The sequence below is a fragment of the Miscanthus floridulus genome, chromosome 6, assembly GCF_019320115.1.
Source record: "Miscanthus floridulus cultivar M001 chromosome 6, ASM1932011v1, whole genome shotgun sequence".
NCBI lineage: Eukaryota > Viridiplantae > Streptophyta > Magnoliopsida > Poales > Poaceae > Miscanthus > Miscanthus floridulus.
In genome coordinates this window covers 115786553-115808909 of record NC_089585.1, presented here as the reverse complement: position 1 = coordinate 115808909, position 22357 = coordinate 115786553, and the positions used below count along the sequence as shown (strand labels likewise).

Here is a 22357-nt window from a genome sequence, read left to right as displayed (position 1 = left end):
GCAATGGAGCCGATTCATAGGAGGCACTCTATAATGATCCATATTGCACCTGCCCTAACCATAAAAACAAGGGACCTCCCCCGTCACCCCTGCCACCACCACCAACAACAACGGGAGGCTACTATGGAGAAGGTGCAACACAATTTGCTATGTGGCCACACTACTAGGATGATTTTATCTTTTTCACATGTACCTAGGTTTAATTACCTAAGGCATGTTAGGTTTAATTACCTAAGGCATGGTTTAATTACCTAAGGCATGTTAGGTTTAGTCAAAGAAAACTCTGTACCCAGGTTTGGTACATGTAGTCACATGCCATTTAATGTGTTTCGTGTGTTGATTTATATAATGTCGTACGTCGTTAAGTTTTTTTGCAGCACGTGTCCAAATTTAAATACGTCTGTATCATTAAGCGGAATATTAAGACCATAGATAATGAAAACAACCACATAGTTAAAAGTTCAATACTATGCCACATTACACAACATATTAATACTACAACTACGTGCCGACAGTAGACATAGAGGCAAATGCACTTCCAAATCCTCAGTTTGAAACGTACTGAGTAAGCAACTCATCATCCGAGTACCAGTCATCTACTACAACCCTATTGCTGTGGCTAGGCTCAACTGCGTTGCTCTGACCTGCCTGTCACTTGTAGTAAGCGGCCTCCGCTTCATCTGCGGCCGCTGCAGCCTGAGTGAAGAACGCGTCATCATCCCCCTCTGCCTGTAAGCCCGCCTCTGCTAGAGCGATGAGCTCGCTCAGTCTGCCAGTATCATCGTTAGCCTCTTATGCCTGAATGCCCACCTCTGCTACAGCGATAAGATCGCTCAGTCTGCTAGTGTCGTCCTCAGCCTCCTGCGCCTGTATGCCCACCTCTGCTAGAGCAATGAGCTCACTCAGTCTGGCAATGTCGTCCGCATCCTCATCTCCCTCACCAGACAACACAATCGGTGATTGAACGGTGCGACCAGGTCGTGATCTATGGCCATCTAACTTCTTCTCCTCATACCTTGCATGAGCCACCTCTGTGGCATGTTCCCCGCTGCTACCAATCCCTTCATGTATAAAATGGAATCAGTTAGCAACGCAATTATATTACATTTAAAATCAGGCAACGAAAAAAGGTTTTGAAGCACTCACTGACACATAATGTAGCAACATGCTCGTTCAAGACCTGCATCTATACTCTTGTCTCCTCCCTTGCCTCATTCCTTGCCCTCTCCTCCTCTAACGTCATCCGTCTCTCCAATCCCCATTTGTTAAGCCTAACATCGATCGGGTTATAAAAAACCGCGCTGTCTAGCAAACTCACGCATCTTTTCTTTGTGATGTTTAACGAATAGGTTGACGTAGTCAGGTCCATATCCCCTCTTCCATGCAATTAGTTGCCTCTTCTTCAGTTCATCCAAGAACTTAGTTTGACCATCATAACATTCCCAACTGCATTTTCTAGTGCTCTGTTCAAAAGAAATATTATATCATATATGTCTTAGCAAAACAAACAAAATACGATTTCATGTTTACCAGAAAAATAATGAACCTCATCATACTCAATCATATGGCCGCAATAATGGTCTATTCCGAGCTCCGAAGGGACTAGGCCATAGTTGGATTTTACACCATATTCGCACATGACAGGAGGTGCTTTGTAGATTACCCTTTCTTTCTTCTTTTCCTTAACCCTCCACGGTTCTTCCGGCCATTGGTTCTTAGGACCATACAACCACTCCTTGAAACGACACTTCGCCATTGAAAACACCTAAATAATGAGACATTAGTACATGAACACATATAGCTCAAGATTTTAACACATACACTTTGCACTTACTTCATGTTTGTTTGGACACACAAACTCCAACGTATTCTCAGGGTTTATCATAGCTCGATCTCTGCAATCGCACAGAGAAGGTTCCTCGAGTCGTCTAACTGCGGCTAGGTGCTTCTCCTTAGCCGTCATTGCCGGAGGGTTAGGGGGGGTGGAACCCACCGCTTGAAGTGCTCACGTGGATGTCTTCCTTTAAACCAATCGTCGAAAAATAGGTACTTAGGATCAAACTTGTCTGCACCATCGATCCACTGAAAGAAAAAGCACCTCTCATGGTCCTATACAACGAGATTTCAACAAAATATTAGTACCATACTTAAACAAATAAAGATAAAGGATAGTGCAAACAATTTCTTACATTAAACCGACTACATGTGTAGAAGCAACGCGTGGCTGTGTCCGGATGTTTTGATTGAAAAACATGGGCCGAGAAACCACAGTCACAGTTAGGGACAGGAAGGTCAGGAGAGACGGGGGCATCTTTGCTAGACGCGTCGGGGTATAATTCTCGAGGACGATCCCATTTTCGCCAAAACTCCTCCCAAAACATTTCTTGCATCTTACAAAACGGATGTAATTTAACAAACATAAATCAAAATATCATAAATAAATATCAATGAGAACCATAACTACAATACAACCAATTTCGTTCTAAGAACCAAAAGTAGTTAACATTATACCCTAAACCTAGGGTTTCTCATTTGATCCACAACAATGAACCCATAACATAACTACATGCGCCTAGGTTTGCTAGTTTTTTTCATGCCTTGAAATCAACCTACGGTTATATAATACATATATTGAGGGATAGAATAAAACCCTAAGTGATGACGATTCTTAGGTTAAAAAAATCTGACTAATATATACCGAATCGATGCGAAAAAAACAAGGAGGTGAGCGAGGATATCTTGCTCTCGAAGATCTACGGACCAAATCAAGGTTTTCAAGGTCCAATATGTCGATTCGTGAGGTAGGGTGAAGTGGGGAGAGAAAAACCCGAGAGAGAGGAGAAAGAAGAGGAAGAACGTTCGGGCAAGAAGATTGGGCTGGGGTTAAATACAGGGACCTCGGCGTCACTCACTACGGCGCCGAGCTCGGCGCCAGCCACTCTGGCGCCGAGCCCCCTGGCAGGGCACCGACCGTGCCCAGGAGCTCGGCGCCAGAGACGGGGCGCCAGCATAAATGGTGCCGAGCTAAGGGTCCATTTTCTAAATTCTTTCCGCCAGAGATCTATTTGTGAGAAACTTTCAAAAAAAAAATGTCAAATTGTAAAAAATTCGGGCGCCTCGTCGTGCGTCGCATTTGCGTTGTGCTGCAAGCGAATTTCCAACATGACTCACTGACGGATGGACCATAGTATAGCGAGAGCCCACATGCAGAGAGGGGGCTCTGGTTCAGGGAGCGTGAGCCAACAGGCCCAACACCTCGTGGCCATCCCGCCTCCCTGTCGGGTGCAAAACTGAATTTTCACTGGGCCAGTGGTCCCTGGGGCGCGTGGACCCACGGACAGTGAGGACGGGTGTAGATTGTAGAAGCGAGGCGTCGTGGTCTCGACGATGGGTCACGGCCTCACGGGGCACGCTAAGCCGTGAGCACCGCACGACTCCCTCTCCCTTTCTCTTATCTCTCTCACCCATCTCCTTTCACCTTTCTCTTTATCTGTTCTCTTCATATCTCTCTCCGCTGCTAGGAGGCTGCTCGGGCGCCGCCAGATTCCGGCACCGCTGGCGAGCTCGAGTGTGGTGGCTGCCAGGGGAGGACCAGCCTCCAGAGGGTCCATCAGTCCATGGCATGGAAGTGCCACGAGCTCGCGAGGGCACGTCGCGGGTTTCTTGGAAGATCCCCCGGCCTTGGCGCGTGAGGAAACTGAGGATCTCAGAAGCTGGCGAGTCCAGTGAGGTTTATTCTACATTACTATTTGGTCCAAATTGCTTAATCGTGAAATACGAGAATGTAATAAGCAGTGATATGCTCCACATGTTTAGTTGTTTTATTTGATTTGATATGTTTATATATAACTAGTGCAGCCACTACCCACTAGCTACAGAACCGAATAATCAGACAAGCTTGCTCTGTTTTCTTTATCAGTTGATCTTTCTGCTAATGCAAATGATGTACGTGTACAGATGCCTAAATTTCTATGGCACTTCTATGTACTATGCATGTCACTCCATAGAAAGGTGCGAACCTGAATTTACTCCCATCAGAGAATTTTAGAGCCCGCCTAAGCATGGCGAAAAACTACCAAACATCTGCGAACAGGAACAGCCTAGGCCACTCTTTACCTGTGGCGTTGAAGGAACTTGCTACTATTTTAGTCAACCGGATATCTGGGTGAACAGGCTGCCTCTTTTAGTTATGAGTTAAATGTACCGGAGATTCATTAACTTATTGTGGGGTTCTGGGTCCATCAACTCTGAAAATTGATTTCTGGGTCTATAAACTTTCTAAGTCGTTCACCGTAGATCCAAACTAGTCCACGTGTGCATCTAGCAGTGACATGGCATGCTGACTGGACAATGTAACATTCCGGCCTAGGGCTTAATAGGATTAATAGGATACTCATATCAATAAGTTGCAACTTCTTTTCTGGAAGCCCATCTCTAAAGAACTCTGATGTTAAGCGTGCTTGGTCTAGAGTAATTTCAGGATGGGTGACCGACCGGGAAGTCCTTCCCGGGTGTGCATGAGTGAGAACAAAGTGACCGACCGGGAAGTCCTTCCCGGGTGTGCATGAGTGAGAACAAAGTGCGCAGAAAAGACTTGTGTGGGTCTGTGAGGGCAGTCTATGTCCTAGAAAAGCTGCCAGATATAAGCGGGCCCGGCCTTGTAGAGGCGGGACGTTACAGACAACTCCAAATGAGGCATTTCGTCGAGCAAGTCATGGATGTGAGAGAAGTAGCATGGTCACCAGCTGTGGGCAGTAGGCTGCCGTCGCACACGTACAACCCCTCCGCCTCCCAGCTCTCGCCGCGCCCATCCACGGCGTCGTCCTTCGGGCTGGACCCCATCCGGTAGCTGCCCATCTGGTGCGCCAAGCAATGGAGTGCCCACGTGTCAGGCCCCGGGAGCATGGGGCCTTTCCCTACGGTCACCTTGTTGAGGAACGCCTCCAGGTCCTCATCGCGGAGGCCGCCGTTGCACCGCAGCTGGAGCCCATCGCTATGGTGGGTGCCCACCTCGGCCGCTTCGGCGGCCACCAGGATGCGCAGCGCCTGGTGCAGCCCGTTGCGGAGCTCCTCCACGTCTTCCCGGCTCTGAGCGCAGCGCACGCGGCCCTCGCCGTCCACGTGCCCCGCGCTGCGGTCGCGGACCAGGGTGAAGGCGTGCGTGCGTACCGGAGCATGCACTCCTTCATGTCGCGGCCAGACTCCCAGGGGATCAGCGAAGCCTAGCACCCGGGCCCCAGCGCCGGCGTCTGGATGATGGTGCGGGCGGTGACACGGTGCATGGTCGTGATGATGCCGCCCTCGTAGCACTTGCCACTGAGCTCTACGGCTGCCTCCGGCGTGCCGTCCGGGAAGTAGCCCCACGCCATAGACACCGGGTGTAGGTGAAGGTTGCGGCCGATGTGCCTGTTCTTGACCCCGCTGTTGCGGAGGAGAGGCGGCGTCATGAGCGCGCCACACGCCGAGATGGAAACCTTGGCCTCTATGCGCAACTTCTTGGTGATGCCGTCGCTCATGCACGCCGCCACTAGGCCCACACACTTCTTGCTCCGGTCGTTCTCGCCGCCGGGGTTGCTCTCGAGTACAAAATGCTCGGCCTTGCAGCCTGTTAGTATGACCGCGCCGGCGGTCACCGTGAGCCGGCACCCGCCGTACCGGAACCCCTCCTCCCGGCACCCGCCGGTCACCACGAGCCGGGCAGACCGCGTCCATGGCATACACGTACTCCCGCCTCCTGAACATAGGGAGCCCATGCTCGCGCGCCACTCCTGCATGACCCACTCCGGCATGCGGATACTGTCCGACCAGTTGATCACGGAGCCGCTGCCGACCATGGTGCCCGTGAACATGATGGTCGTCACGTTGGAGCTGCAGAAGATGCCTCCCTTCTCGTAGAGGCGCTACATGGACGAGCCCTCCACGGAGGTGTAGTTCTTGGCTGTGAAGTAGTCCCCCTTCTCGACGACGATGACCTTGTGCCCCGCAGCCGCCAGCACAGCGGCGGCCACGCCGCCTCCGTAACCGGAACCGACGATGATGACGTCGCATTGCATAGTGTGGTGCGCGCCCGACACGTCCGCTTTCACCGCCAGTCCTCTCTCCGTGAGTGACCTGAGCAGCGTGGCGTCATTCAGGGATCTGGTCTCCATGATGCCGCTATCCAGTGGCCGCGACGATGGCGCTACTTCCGTTGGACCTTCTTCCCGTGGCCTGCATGCTACTTCTCTCACATCCATGACTTGCTCGACGAATTGCCTCATTTGGGAGTTGTCCAGTCAGCATGCCATGTCACTGCTAGATGCACATGTGGACAAGTTTGGACCTGTGGTGAATGACTTAGAAAGTTTATGGACCCATAAATCACCTTTCAAAGTTGACGGACCTAACCGAAATCCCTGCATAAGTTAATGGACCTCCGGTGTATTTAACTCTTTCGTTATTACCATCAGTAACCCATTTAGTACTTTGGATGCAAATTTGTACTAGTGTTCTAAACTACTGGGAAAACAATCTATGTAGTAATGAATTGGCAGAATAGTCGTATTGGTCCCTGAACTATTACTCAAGGTTCACTTTCATCCCCAAACTTTCAAAAAGGCCGTATTAGTCCTCAAACTCTACTTTTAGGCTCAATTTCATACCAGAACTATGAAGATAATCGTTTCAGTGCTCAAACTTTGCGTTTTGGGCACAACTTGATCCGTAAATTATCAAAATGTATTTCAGACTTTAAACTTTTATTTTTCAACTGAACTTTGTCTATCGTCCTACGTGGAACATTGCACTGTTGCACCTGTTCATCTCTAACACCACCAACGATTGGAGATAGAACATATAATATTCATAAAAACTCTTTAGTGGCCATTAATAATCCCAAGCTGTTATGTTACCTTATAATGGTACCGTTTGTATATATATATATCCAATTAAATAATTTTTGTGGGAGCAATTACAGTTGCTTGGAACACTATTTATTCCCTAAGAATACATGGATATATACTGAAATAATAGCAAATCTATAATTTTTTCCTTAGCTACTTCTAGAGTTAGGCTCAACTAAAAAATAATTAGTGTATAAAATAATATTTTTTTTATCCATAGGCTAAAAATAGTTCATATTTAATAATGTTTATATCTATATGCATCTTAGAATATGAATATAAATGTTGAAAGTCTGCTATCCGATTCGCTAGCTGGGATGACACTAGGGACAATAGTACCTAACAATAATCGTCCATCTCAAAACATGGGTGGTGCTGGACCTATAACCCTATATTATTATAGTTGAGCCAAAATGCATTTTGTAATTCATGGATGAAATTGTGCCTAAAATATAAAGTTTTATTTATAGACAAAGTTGAGTTGAAGATAAAGTTTGAAGACCGAAATGCACTTTGATAGTTTATGGATGAAATTGAGTCCAAAATGCAAAGTTTGAAGACTAAAATGATCATCTTCATAGTTCTAGGATGAAAGTGAGCCCAAAAGTAGAGTTTGAGGACTAAAATAGCCATTTTGAAACTTCAGGGATGAAAGTGAGCCTCGAGTAATAGTCCAGGGACCAAAACGGCTATTCTGCCTAATGAATTTAAGTCTTCATGTAAATTATATGGATAGACCATGCAATTAGTGTTACCAATATCATGTGTTTTTATGAGTTCCTCCATATATTTTTGTACTACTTCCTTACAATCTTAAATTGAGCTCTAATGAGGCATTGGTAGAGCGCCGCGAAGTGCGCTTCCATTTCTAGTCTGGTAAAAAAACTGTTATGTTCAGTTTCTTGGAGAGCCGGCCATGATCTATCCACATGCCTTCTGTGGACCTGATTGGTAAGGAGTCTACATCTTTGCACAGGCCTAGCCCATGCCGCTCTACGCTCTCGTCTCTTCCTTTGTAGGACTTAGGAGTAGATAAAAACTGTGAGATAGAAGCTCGAAACTGATTCCCAACAGACGAAGGAGCATCACAATTAAAAAAACATACTCCTAAGTCGACTTTATTCTCAGCGATTGAACAAGGAAACCCACCAAAACCTGATGTATCCAGAATTCTAAAAGAGAGAATGCCTTTAGTGGACCTGATTTGTATGGGGCCTTACACTAGGTCCAAATGAGATTGCGGAATAAACTGCCCAGCCAGCCCAAAACCTCGGGTTAGCCACTTTTGAGTAATTGGGTTAAATCTAGCGCACACTATACATTCAGAAACCAGCAAGATAGAACCATTAAGATTAGCTAGATACTGTAAAAGTTGGGTATTGTTTGTATGATTATATACGAGGGCTAGATTTTGGAATTGTGAAAAGGTAGCTGTAAGCATGTAAACTGTGGAAGCTGCTTCCACATGTAGTCTGTTTGTATCAGCTAAAGATTATAAAGCCATTCCACAATGTTAAGCCAGTATGGTGAAATCTGATCTTATTTGAATAGTTAGATTCCTTGTAGTGAAAATTGATCGTCTACGTTCAAATCTCTAACTCAGCATGGATGTGCAGGTTTGGACGACTTTGCAGGTGATATGTGTCCATCAACAGCGAGATACATGGCAACTTCATTAATCTTAATATTCAATGTCGGCTCCTAGAATCGTTTATAGGAGCGAATAGAAACACTTATAGGAGGGAACATGTATATGTTTATGGTCCCGTTCGCTGGTCTGAAACTTGGCTAAAACTGACTGAAAAACACTGTTGTGGCTGAATTGTTGTGAGAGAAAAATACTGTTTCGGCTGAAAAAATAAGCCGAACAAGCTGAATATGGGGTAAGCCGAACAGGGCCATTAAACATGTCCTAGAGCAACTGAGGCCCCGTTCACGTGCCCTTAAACCCGGCTTGATCCGCTTCTTTTTCTATCCAGAACAATGTTTTTCTCTCACAAATTTCTTCAGATTTATCTAGAATTCCTCCCAGCGAACGGAGCCTGAATTGCAAAGACAATCAATCCAACCGTCGACTGATCGACAATAAAACCCGTCGTAGGCTGCCGTGTCGTCAACCGCCGCATCTAGCTCTGGAATACATGCCCTCGACCGGCCAGGCTGGGGCATCTACCGCACACCAAGCCCTATCGCAAATCGCAAATGGCTCCACACTGTGGGCAAGAACTTTCGGCACCACCTTTCAGCTAAACAACACATGCTATATCTTTGATTTGAACATTCCGATCCCTTTCTATGTAAGCACCAGGTCAGCACGGGAAAAGAAAAGAGGAGATGCTTGATGCTTCCGTCACATCGTCAGGAATCTCTTCATGCTTGTAAACAAGGGCACCTCCAGCACAAATTCGGTGCGCTGCTATACACCTAGCCAGTGGCGGACCCATGATTTGGCCAAGACTAGGGCTAAATCTTAGCGGCCAAAAATCCAAAGCTACAGCATAGTCTATAAGACCATATATGTCGCAGAAAACAATTATTCTCAAGCAAAGTTTGCAAGAAAAGTTCTTCAACTATACAATTAATAGCTAAGAAATATCATGGAACATTGAAAAATAAATACCTAGTATCTAGTGACGCTCCTGATTTGGTGCATTCGCATCGTCCACTTCCTTGTCCTCAATAACAACTCCTAATAAGAAAAGGAGCAAGCAAAAAGGTTAATAAGAAAATAAGCAAGTAAAGGTTAATAAGAAAAGGAGCAATTTATGTAACATACTAGGTAACTTCTTCTTTCGGGTCTTCGATTCTTGAAAATGCCATAAGATGTCATCATTTTGGATGGTTGCAAACACAGCTCGCTCAACATAACATACCATCCTATGATTCAACCACTCATCCGCCATTTTATTCTGAGACTCAGTCTTGACAATCTTCATAGCTGAGAAAATCCTTTCTACTGTGGCGGTTGCAACAGGTAAAATCAAGGCCAACTCAATAAGACGATAAACCAATGGAAAGGTTGTGTGCCTTTCAGTTTGAACCATCTTTATAGCAAGTTCACCAAGGTCAGTACAATTTGCAAAGGAAGGATCAGCTCTCACATCACTAATGAAGTTATCAAGTTGTTGCGGAAGCCGATCATGATCATATTGGGAGAAATCAACATCATAAATCTGAGCAAGTTCAATTAGTTTCTCACGGTCATAGTTGGCAAAGAAATTTCGTGGATCTAAACATGCAATGCATCTCAATAATTGGGTAGACCTTTCAGCAAACCGATTATTTAATTCAACAATAACTTGGTCATGCACCACATTGAAGATCTCATTTTTGAAGTGATGGTAGTAGGTTACCTGCTGCCCTCCACGGCCCCTTGAACGACCTCGAACAGTTACGTTCTCCTCCATATTTGGGACAATGATGTGATGGATTGCACAGAACTCCGTTACCTCCTCAAACAGCTCATCCCAACCATGCTGCCTTACATCATTAATTTTATGCAATGTGATCCCAACCAACCCAACAGCCCGAACAATATTCTGATCTTTTCTTTGCAAGCATTGTGATAAATCATTTGTTATGCCCAATAATCTGATCTTAAGATGCAATATAAACACAAACTCAAAATTCTCCATTTGTAACAGCAAGCCTGAAGCTGTTGTTCTCTTATCTCCAACACCATCTTCAGCAATATTTTCTAATACCTCTAAGACTGAATCCCACATATGGAAAAGGCGACACAAGGTTTTGTGATGAGAACCCCATCTTGTATCGCCTGCCCTTGCAAGGCTAGTTTCTTGATTTTTTCCTCTACCACTAAAAATTTGACAATTTTCCAATTGATTTACAATATTGTCATGGTGGTTTTGGGCCAACTGATCTCTTCTCTTACAAGAAACATTGACAGTGTTGACAATCAAAGAGGTGATGTTAAAGAAATCAAATACTGAACCACAACACTGTGCTACTGAGACAACCACTAATTGCAATTGATGTGCAAAGCAATGTATATAAAAAGCATATGGATTCTCGTCTAGTATCCGTCTTTGCAGCCCATGAAATTGTCCTCTCATATTAGATGCCCCATCATACCCTTGCCCACGGACTCTAGACATAGACAAACCATGATGAGCAAACATACCATCCAATGCTTCCTTCAGAGATGATGAAGTTGTATCAGCAACAGACTTCATACCAAAGAACCTCTCAATAACTTGTCCTTGTGCATCGACAAACCTACAGTCACATAGAGCAACAAAATCAGCAATGAAGTTCAAACAAGAATTCAACAACAACAACAAAATACAGATCCCATTACCTCAAGACAACAGCCATTTGTTCCTTGATTGATGCATCCCGTGCCTCATCAACAAGAACAGCAAACTTCCTATCCCCAATTTCAGCAACAATTGCTTTGGTGGTCTGTTCTGCACAAGCTTTGCACAAGTCTTTTTGAACTTTAGGAGAAGTCATTGTGTTGTTCTTAGCAGCACTAGCAAGTAACCTTGCAGCTTTTGCATCTTTTCCCTTATACCAGTTTAGCATTTCTAAAAAATTCCCCTTGTTGCTTGAGTGAGATGACTCATCATGTCCACGAAAAGCATGTGCTTGCAATAGAAGAAATTTTACAACTCCCAATATAATGAGTAATCGACCTCTATATTCTTCTTCTTCCTTTTGACTTCCCCTAGAAATTACATGTGATACACTTTGTCTCTGATTTTTATAACACTCATAGTCCTTTCTTGCCTTATTGTGAAGCACAGAATTAGCATGATCATCAAATAATTTTGGTCCATCTTTCCAATTAGTAAACCCATTTGTTGTGAAGGATTCAACACCAAAGTTATCAACTCTCAATGGTTTAAATAGATAACAATAGAAGCAAAAAGCAGCATCCTTAGAGACACTATATTCCAACCAAGCACGATTTGTGAACCATGTATCATGAAAACTCCTATTGTGACCATATATTTTCCTTTTGGGATATGCATGACCTTTTGGTTGACATGGACCTAACAAGACATACTCTCTTTTTGCATCATCCCTAATGTTTGGATGCATTTTCTCAATTGGTTTTCGACAACCTGGATCTGCAATAATATCTTGAGGATTAAGGACATGATTGGAACCGCCCTCCTCCTCCTCCTCCACAAAATCAATATTTTCATTTCTAGTTTGTTCTACTGTAGGCAAACTAGTTGTAGCTGTTCTTACTTCCTTAGGTTGGTTCTGTGCTTGTGCAGCACTAGCTCTAGTCCCAATTGTCTCCTGTTCTGTACCTTGAGATTGCGGTGGAGGAGCTTGAGATTGCGGTTGTTGTTCGGCAGCACCCTGTTGCTCAGGAACTCGAGAGAAATATGAAACTAAAGTCCTAGTCCTCTTCATCTGGTGTACTGTAATGAGAAATTAGAATCAAATGGTTGAAATTGGGAACTTGGAAATTAGAAATTTAAAATTAAATCAGTTTCAGTCTGTTGGCCTTTGCCAAGTTAATTAGGTTCACATTCAATCAGATGATTCAGATCAGCTCTGCCCAGTTTGTGAAGTATAGTAATTCTGTCTTCAAATTTGGAAGGCATTAAGTATTATCTCAAACCTTTAGAAAAACTGTGTTTCTTGTCAGATTTCTCCATTTTTAACATAACTTGGTAATTTGTTTGCTGCTAGTCTGTATTCTCCATTCTACATGCTACTTGGCAGTTGCATTTTTCATAGAAACTGTTATAGACCTCTTTGATATCAATTGGCAGTTATTGTCAGACTCGGAACTACAAAGAAGCTTTGCTTCTATTTGCTAAGATGAAGAATTCTGGAGTTCTTCCAGACCAATTGATCCTTGCTACTGTTCTATCACTATCAGCTTGTGGGCATGATATAAGGCATTTGAGAACTGGGAGAGCCGTCCACTCATACATGTTGGTGTCAGACATTCTTATCAGTGCTCACCTCAGTAGTGCTCTCATAAATTTGTATGCTACTTGTGCGAACATGGAGATGGCAGAAAAGCTATATAATGGGATGCAGACTTGGTACATACAGAAAAGTTGAGATTGCTCGCTCTATACTTGTGCGAACATGGAAATTGGGAACATGGCAGTGGTATTCAAATGTTCTAATCAATCCCTCCCTGGTTCTATTTGACCTGGCTTTCAGTCGTTTCAGATCCAAACGACCAAACAACTTGCAAGGAAGGAGGCAGGAGGCTCACCGGTCAGCAGACGGGCGCCCGGCACCCGGTTGACTGGCTGAGGAAGTGAGGAACAGAGGTAGGAGCCGCCGGCCGCGCCGCCGCGAATGTGCACAGCGGAGGGGGCGAGGGCGCGAGGCTGCGCCGCCGGCCACCGCGGAACGCCGGAGCCGGAGCGTGGAGGCAGGGCCAGTGGGCGTAGGCTGCCGGCTGCGCAGCCAGCGCCGGTGCGGACTGGCGGAGCCGCCGCCGGGCGCCGGCCGTGGAGCGGCGGTCGTGACTCGCGACTCCCCTGCGCGGCTGCGCCTGCGCGACTCGCAAGGCCGAGCGGCTCTCTGTGACTGTCTCCGTTGCTCACTTTGCCTGGGCTGCCTGCAGTGTTGTTGGATTGCTTGATGATGGGCCAAAAAACTGAAAACTTGCTCCCTTGTTACATGGGCCGCGACTAGGGCCATGGCCTGGGCTGCCCTAGTGTTGGGTCCGCCCCTGCACCTAGCTCGCGAATAAGAACTGCTCTCACTACTGCAGCGCAAAGATACAGTAACCAACTTCTGTTAGTATAGGATAAAAAAAATGTTACTAGCTCTCTTAGTAACACATCTTTTTTTTTTGTTCCAATTGGCCATGTTACTCTAGACTGGTTTATTATAACACATTTACTTATCTAAAGGAACATTTGTCTAGTGTTACAGCGATTTTCTATTGTAACACATTTTTTTGCTCTAGTAATACTTCAGGTTATAGTAGAATGAGTTTGTAACACAATAACTAATCTATTGAAACATTTGTCTAGTGTTACAGTGATTGTCTACTCTACTAGAATAGGTGGAACACTCTATTGCCACATTTGTTGTTTAGTTGCTATAGGTGGAACCCTATATTGCCAATTGCCACACTAAATGTTTGGTTGTTGTAGGTATGTAATATATATTGCCACCGCCAGATGATGATACCGACAATTTACATTGCAACACTTTATTTACTAGCCTCAAACAATATTGAAACATCATTAATTTTTCAAAATAATATATGGTTAAAAAGCATTTTGACAAAGCAATTAAACCAAAAATATGATTTGTTTACACATCTGGAATAAAACCATCTCATATCAAACTCAGCTTAGCTACACACATTGTTCAAACTTCAAACCCAAAAGGTATTTGACACACTTGTTTGTACTTGTACACATCAAAATCTAATGAGCTATGTCTACAACTACAGCAAAGGTTGGCTTGAATTGACCATTCCATCACTCGAGTGCTCCACTCAAACTCTATCTTCCTGCTTAAAAAAACATTCACGTTTGGAGAGACAGAATATCCCAGAGTGAGAAGACCATCACACAGTTCAGATGAATCAATTCTACCACTTCGATCACGATCAAACCTCTCAAATATTGTCTGAAAAATACAATGAGACATCACTATATTAATCTATTGGGTAATTTTGTTTACATATAAGTAATGTGGAAAATGGATTATTAAGTTGTAGGTCATCTTACTCTCTAGTTCTGAAGATGGTAAAACACAAAAGTAAATTCCTTGGGTTCTGAAAGAATAGAAGCAAAAATTAGCATAATTTTATTAAGAAAAGTAGACTCTAAAGGAGATAGAAGGAAAATGTTGAATCCAGTATAGGTGTACTTCACACTAATCGGAAAAGGGTAGAGAAAAAGAAACACAAATTAGCACTGATCTTTAAGTTTAGATGGGAATGAACAAACACACATCTCATGGATTGAATAAAATGGTATATGAAAATCTTGCATAAGTTATTAACTGTGAGGATCATGTTAAGAATTTCAAGTTACACAGGATCTGTACCAAACTGGATCCAAATTCCAACAAACAGGACTACCGAAAAGGCAATTAGGAATCTCAAAGCAGTGCAGAAGCAAAGCAATAGGTGCAGATTAATCAATTCACAAATAAGCCTGCTAATAAGAGGTCTAATTAAACATGCGAAAATAATTATCAAGCTCACTAGTCCAAAGCTAATGATCGCATGAAAAGTTCAAAACTATTGCAACACTATATATAGCTCACATAGACATTTCACAGGAATTATGGGTGAGATGATGTACAGGCTTGAGGAATTAATACCTGTGCACTACCTGAGATTCTCCATTAATCAGTTACAGTAGTTGTGATAGATGAGAAAGCATGCACTCTGAATTGCAGCAGCTGTTGTTGATGACCAAGCCAGAGAGAGAATAGACACTTGATGATGCTATTGATGAAAAAATCACTCTTAAAGATCTGAAAACCAGAGAAGAAAACTTCTAACCAATCAAAGAAAAATAGTTGAGATGGACAGCCTGCACCAAGCTGCAGAAATAAATCGACGAGCAGTACCCTGCTGAAGAAGTGAACTGCAGAACAAAAATAGCTAAGCTGCTCTTATAGAACTAAAACTCTGAAGAAATAAAATAGTTGATTTTCTGCTGTTGCCCAGATGACCTGTTTTGTTCACTGAAGCCAACAGAAGATAGGAAAGTGAAAATTACAGCGCCAAATGGAAATTTGATTCAATGAAAAACGGAATGGTGTCCAAGGTTTATTTGCAAGCTACTGAAGTCCAACTGAATCTCTGAAAATTAATACAGTCGAGCTGCTGCTTCTTGTCAGCTGTACAGATGAATAGAATACCATAAGATATTCTAGCCGTTAGAAGCACAATGGAGAAGCGTGATATGGAGCAAGCTGCTGAAGCTTGAAATGAACAGAAGTACTGTAAAAACTAAATTGTAGCAAGGTTAACCAATTTTTCTTAAAGCCATATCAAATCAAGATCGCTAGAGTTGAGATTTAAACCACAGGTTTGCTGCATCATGGTTTCCTATAAATCATGCTTAAACAACATAAAACGACGTTTAACAATCAATCTATTTTTTAAAAGCACAAAAAATAGTAGAGTAAACATGCACATGATCACTCGTGTGTTACAAAAACAAAAAATCAGTAGTCAGTATGAATTTTAGCAGGATCCCACTAAATCAACTAGGTTTACAGGAACATGATGAATTCAAACAATAAGATTTCATATAGCACCATGAACCCCTTCCCTTGTAAGAGAATTGAGATAAGCTGCGAGTGTAGAAACAAGCACACCTGTCGTCATCTCTCCATGAATTTCACCACTAAAACAAAACTCGATCAAGAGAATGAACTAATGCCTTACTTTTCAAATGTGAGGGAAAAGCTAGGTACTTGGCACGAATTTCACCTTTGGATCTCCGCTGCCAGCACTACCGAAAACAGTAGGTTTGCCGTGTGCCACAGGCACTCGGCAAAGGCCACAAAACACTCGGCAAAGGATTTGCCGAGTGTAACACTCGGCAAAGAGGACACGACATCTATAGTACCGGCAAACAGTAGCTTTGCCGAGTGTTTTTTGTCGGGCACTCGGCAAAGACTTTGCCGAGAGCTGAAAACGACACTCGGCAAAAAAAATTACGTGACAAAGGGGAAACAGTCACGGCACATTTGCCGAGTGTCAACGGTGAGGCACTCGGCAAAGATTTCCTTTTTGCCGTGTGTCAAACTTGGGGCCCTTGGCAAAGCTGTCCAGTTTACCGTGTGTCAAATAGTGGCACTCGGCAAACTTACTGCTTTTGCCGTGTGCCACAGTATGAGCACTCGGCAAAGCCCATTCCAAAATCGATAGAATTTGACTTCTTTGCCGAGTGTCAAAGGGCTGACACTCGTGAAAGGTCCTAATGGCTAGAGGGGGGTGAATAGCCTAATAAAAATTTCTACAACAACACTTAACAAAATAGTTAGACAATTATGAGGTGAAGCAAGTGTTGCGCTAGCCTACTCAAAATGCAAGCCACCTACCACAATTATAGTTTAGATAATATCTATTCACACAATAGCTATGACACTACCCTATATTAGTGTGCTCTCAAAGGCTAACTAAAGAGCCACACCAACCAAGCAAGCAAGCTTTCACAACTAGCTACACTAAAGAGCTTGATAACTAGTTTACGGTAATATAAAGAGAGTGATCAAGAAGGTTATACCGCCGTGTAGATGAAGGAACCAATCAATCACAAGGATGAATAACAATGAAGACCAATCACCTCGGAATCAATGATGAACATAATAATTTTTTACCGAGGTTCACTTGCTTGCCGACAAGCTAGTCCTTGTTGTGGCGATTCACTCACTTAGAGGTTTACGCGCTAATTGGCTTCACACGCCAAACCCTCAATAGGGTGCCACACAATCAACATAAGATGAGTATCACACAAGCCACGAGGAATCCACTAGAGTACCTTTTGGCTCTCCGCCGGAGAAAGGTCAAGAACCCCTCACAATCACCACGATCGGAGCCAGAGATAATTACCAACCTCTGCTCAACGATCCTCGCTGCTCCAAGCTGTCTAGGTGGCGGTAACCACCAAAAGTAACAAGTAAATCCCGTAGCAAAACATGAACATCAAGTGCCTCTAGATACAATCACTCAAGCAATGCACTTGGATTCTCTCCTAATCTCACAAAGATGATGAATCAATGATGAAGATGAGTGGGAGGACTTTGGCTAAGCTCACAAGGTTGCTATGTCAATGTAAATGGCCAAGAGAGTGAGCTTGAACCAGCCATGGGGCTTAAATAGAAGCCCCCATGAAATAGAGCCGTTGTACCCCTTCATTGGGCACAACACGGGCTGACCGGACGCTCCGGTTATGTTGACCGGATGCTGGACCTCAGCGTTCGGTCGCCCGACGACAACCACTTGTCCCGATCTCAATAGTCACTTGAGTTGACCGGACGCGTCAGTTAGAAAGTGACCGGACGTTGGATCTCAGCATCCGGTTGTTTCTAGTAAGGTTCCAAATGCCCGACCGGACTCACCCAGCGTTTGGTCACTCAACATCTCTTCTGTACACCCCACATCAGCGTACGTCAGCACTGACCGGATGCACCCTGTCAGTGTCCGGTCACTTTTTGCGCCAGCGTCCAGTCGAAGACCAAAACACGTGCCCTCTGCTGCCACTGACCGGACGCGTCGGTCCAACCGAGACCAGCGTCCGGTCACTTTCAGTGACCTCTGTCTTTTCTGTAAAGAGTGTCGATGGCACCGTCGGACTGTCCGCACTCTATGGGCGGACACTCCATCGGTGAAGTTCCTAACCCTTGCTCAAATGTGCCAACCACCAAGTGTATCACCTTGTGCATATGTGTTAGCATATTTTCACAAACATTTTCAAGGGTGTTAGCACTCCACTAGATCCTAAATGCATATGCAATGAGTTAGAGCATCTAGTGGCACTTTGATAACCGTATTTCGATACGAGTTTCACCCCTCTTAATAGTACGGCTATCAAACCTAAATGTGATCACACTCTCTAAGTGTCTTGATCACCAAAACAAAATAGCTCCTACAAATTATACCTTTGCCTTGAGCTTTTTATTTTTCTCTTTCTTCTTTCTAAGTCTAAGCACTTGATCATTACCATGGCATCATCTTCATCATGCTATGATCTTCATTTGTTTCACGACTTAGAGTGTGCTACCTATCTCATGATCACTTGATAAACTAGGTTAGCACTTAGGGTTTCATCAATTCACCAAAACCAAACTAGAGCTTTCAACTCGGCAAACATGCCATTTTTAAGTCTAGAATGCACAGAATGAACCGTCGTTTGTAGTTTAGGCTGCCGAAACAATATGATTTTGACGATTCGGCCTAATTCTAGAATTCGAGATGAGTCCTAGATGTTCTCAAAAACCAAAGAAAATACTAGGAGTGAATCAAATGAATCAAATAAAATGAAATGTATGTACTAAAGGAAATGGTTGGATCGATCGGATAGACAGAAACAGATGGACATCATGGATGCATGCTATGATGTCAATTGTCGACTAAATGCTGGTGTGTATATTAATTCAACTCAATTAAGTTGATCATCACATGCTCATACAGACATCCATCCTGTGCTGTACATCCATCGTACCTAGCTATATACTAAACAGAAAACAAAATTGAATGATCTAGATGCATGATGTGTACTCTAGCTACTAGCAAGGATGACGGTCGTTTAGCACTAGGTGAGATGACATCACAACAACTCTTTTGCAACAAGCAATGCAAGCATTAAGACATCGAGTATTACAGTGTTCTAGTTAACACAAACGAGGCTGAATTGAACATACACCAACGCAGATGACATGTACTGGGGCCAGGCAAGGCAAGGTAAGTAACCACACCTGCTGTTGGTCCTTGCAGATTTCCCAAGAGGTGGGCACCTCGCCGTGGCAGCGACAGGTTCCTTGCCCTTGCTGTTGGCGGTGGCGGGGTTCCTCCTCCACCTCCACCTCCCCTGAGCCTCGGTGGTCCTGCGGTGAACTGTGGAGATGGTCAGCGATTTGAGCACGCTGCGCTCCTCCTCGAGGACTACAAACGAGGAGGACGTAGGATTAGAAATCCCAGCTCGATGCGGATCGAAGTACTAGCCTACCATAGCCAGTTGCAGTGGATCGAGCACAAATCGGTGCCGTAGCTTCACTCACCGGCAACGGAGGAAGGCTTTGGCGCGGGTGTGATGACATAGGCAGCGAAGGAAGGCTTGGGCGCGGGCGTGACCGAGGCGGCGGAGGAAGGCTTGGGCATGGGCTTGGCCGAGGCGGCGGCGGAAGGCTTGGGCGCGGGCGTGACCGAGGCGGGAGGAGGAGCAGGCGGAGGAGACCACGGAGACAACGGAGGGTGGCGCGGGGAGGGCACGGCGTGCGGTCCTCCTGGGCTTGCTCGGGGTCAGGGTCTCAGCGATGAGGGGGAGGTTGGTGACGTTGCCCAGCAGCACCTCTATCGCCGATTTGTAGATGTGGTGTGCGGTGTGGTGTGGGTGGGCGGTGGGGCTGGTGTGCTCGAGTGCAGCGGGGCTGGTGTGGGCGGCATGTGTGCGGCGGGGTGGGTCCTGGGTGGTTACAAAGGAGGTTTGCCGAGTGCCTGCGATCTAGCACTCGGCAAACACCCGTTATTTTTTTTTTCATTTTCAATACCTAAACTGCTCGGTGGGGCTGTGAACGGGTTTACCGAGTGCCCGAGATCTAGCACTCGGCAAACCTTGTTTTGTTTTTTTTCATTTTCAATAACTAAACTACTCGGTGGGGCCGTGAAGGGGTTTGCCGAGTGTCCCAGATATGACACTCGGCAAAATTGAGATTTGTCGAGTGCCATATATCGGGCACTCGGCAAACTGATTTGATTTTTCCATATGCTATTCATTATTTTATTTTATTATTTTTATGTAATGTATTTTTTATTTCCTATGGTTACTGGACTGGATATTTAAAGCATCACATACATCAGAAATCCATCAAGATTTATATTACAAATGTTACAATAATGTATATGTCGTTACAGTAAAAATGTATATACTACAATAGAAGTTTCGTCATCTCTGAATCTATACTACTCTTATCCTTGGCTTGATCAATCCTGAAAGATACTCTTTTACTCAAAACATCGTCCATGGCGAAGGATGCATGCTATGTCTTGTAGTTCTTTGATCTCGAAGTCTAATAGCTTTTGGGGTTTTATGTTTCTCACGCTATCATTGAAGCAAGATGACATCAACGTGCACAAGTGTTAGACAAAATAGTAGCGTGTTTTATTGAATTAACTGATATACATAAAATGAGAAACATACACACCATTTTATTTCCTTCCATTGTGCTCTCGTTGAGATACTAATGCATTGCCCACATCATGTAGAACCCGCATTTGTTGTTGGCTATTAACTATTCTAGGGGTATGTGTTTCCATATAATGAGCCTCGAAATGGTTCTTCCTGTGCCCGTCTATATTTTTCTTGACTCAGCATGACACTATAAAGTGTGAAAGGCCGTGAAATTAGAATGTGCTATGCGATTAGAAAATTATATGTTACTAGCTTCACTTACTTACTTAGCACCATGAGTAGGTCATTGATCCGAGAAAGTTCTCTTCGAGTCGCACACCTAGACATGTGATTGTGCAAGTTTGATATCTACGAGGATGTATTGGAAACTACACTCACAAACTTCCAATGCTAATCAGGCCTAGTTAACAAATAACCTTAAAAAATAAGAAGCACCTAGCTAGGCCCCTAGCTAGGCCCATATATCGGGCACTCGACAAACTTATTATTTCATGCAATACCACATCTTAACATGTTGTATGTACCTACCAAATAGATCCAGAAATATATCAATTCTTAACATGGAGTACCACATATTGTATGTGAAGAGTAGAAAAAGTTTCAAGGCCAGGAGTAAAAAAACTTATTATTTCATGCAATACCACATCTTAACATGTCGTATGTACCTACCAAATGGATCTAGAAATATATCAATTCTTAACATGGAGTACCACATGTTGTATGTGGAGAGTAGAAAAAGTTTCAAGGTCAGGAGCGAAAAAAACTTATTATTTCATGTAGTTGTAGCTCAAATTCAATGTATAACAATTAAAATTCTATAATTGCACTTAACAAATTAAAATTATCGAACGGATCCAAAAATTTACCAAAATTACACATGGATCAATCTATGTTCTCTATTGCCTATACAAAAATTTCTGAAGTCAAACCCCGATTCGACCGTCGCTTTGAATCCAAATCTTACCGGATCATTCTCTACGCTACGATTCTTCTTCTGAGATACTTCGGATTGTAAACATCGTACGTGACAGATTGTTCAAAACCTTCTCAATTTTTTACCATAGCCTCCACATATGATATCATGAGACTTTGATAAATCTCATGTTTTTCAGACTTTGTTTGCTTTTTTAGAATTTAAAAATCATTCAACCACATGTTCGTGATCGGGTTTCGTGAACAAGATGTTCAAACATTCTTTTCATTTCTTGGGCAAGGCCTCAAAATGGACTCAATAACATGAATATAATTTTTCCACTCATTTTATTCCATTATTTGAATCACTTGCAGTTCAAATTTGACTTATACCAAAAAATTCCTCTAAACGCAATAAATTAATTAAATATATCAAACGGATTCAAAAATATACCAAATTTTAACATGTAGTGACACATGTTGTATGTGGATGGTAGAAAAAGTTTGGAGAGTAGGAGAGGAAAATAAGTTTTGTATTTGCCAAGTGTTGGGGAAAAACATTTGGCAAACTTATAATTTTACCGAGTGCCGGATGAAAACACTCGGCAAACTGATTATTTTGCCGAGTGCTTTGTCAAAACACTCGGTAAAGTTGCATTTTTGCTAACGCCCGGCACGCCATCAGACGGCCATCACACATGCTGGTCACGTGATACGATTTTGCCG

The 22357-nt window shown here is 43.8% G+C and overlaps 1 protein-coding gene and 2 pseudogenes across 7 annotated transcripts; all 3 read right to left on the bottom strand.

Annotated features, from left to right (window-relative positions):
* Positions 1–576: 576 nt before the first annotated feature.
* LOC136459163 (uncharacterized) lies at positions 577–13415 on the bottom strand. Of its 7 annotated transcripts, none has more exons than XR_010760153.1 (9): positions 13093–13415; positions 11200–12277; positions 9658–11117; positions 9502–9570; positions 2190–2390; positions 1835–2109; positions 1531–1765; positions 1147–1463; positions 577–1061 (listed from the first exon to the last, which is right to left on the bottom strand). XR_010760153.1 is itself a non-coding variant. In XM_066459056.1 (5 exons), exons 2-4 carry the CDS (start codon positions 12267–12269, stop codon positions 9509–9511), a joined length of 2592 nt encoding a protein of 863 aa, XP_066315153.1. In that variant the 5' UTR covers positions 12270–12277; positions 13093–13415; the 3' UTR covers positions 588–1061; positions 9502–9508. The 7 variants fall into 7 exon arrangements, 3 of the variants coding, with proteins under 3 accessions (XP_066315153.1, XP_066315154.1, XP_066315152.1); XR_010760154.1 differs by having other exon boundaries at positions 1547–1765; XR_010760155.1 differs by having other exon boundaries at positions 1557–1765.
* On the bottom strand, positions 4675–6236 carry LOC136461066 (long-chain-alcohol oxidase FAO1-like; annotated as a pseudogene).
* Positions 13416–14101: 686 nt separating the features above from the next.
* Positions 14102–20552, bottom strand: LOC136461065 (uncharacterized; annotated as a pseudogene).
* Between the last annotated feature and the right edge of the window lie 1805 nt (positions 20553–22357).

Coding starts and splice junctions, on each gene's coding strand:
- LOC136459163 (XM_066459056.1), bottom strand. CDS start 12,269: ATGAAGAGGACTAGGACTTTAGTTTCATATTTCTCTCGAGTTCCTGAG. Junction 11,118..11,199: donor CAAATGGCTGTTGTCTTGAG/GTAATGGGATCT, acceptor ATGTGACTGTAG/GTTTGTCGATGCACAAGGAC. Junction 9,571..9,657: donor CCGAAAGAAGAAGTTACCTA/GTATGTTACATA, acceptor TTTTCTTATTAG/GAGTTGTTATTGAGGACAAG.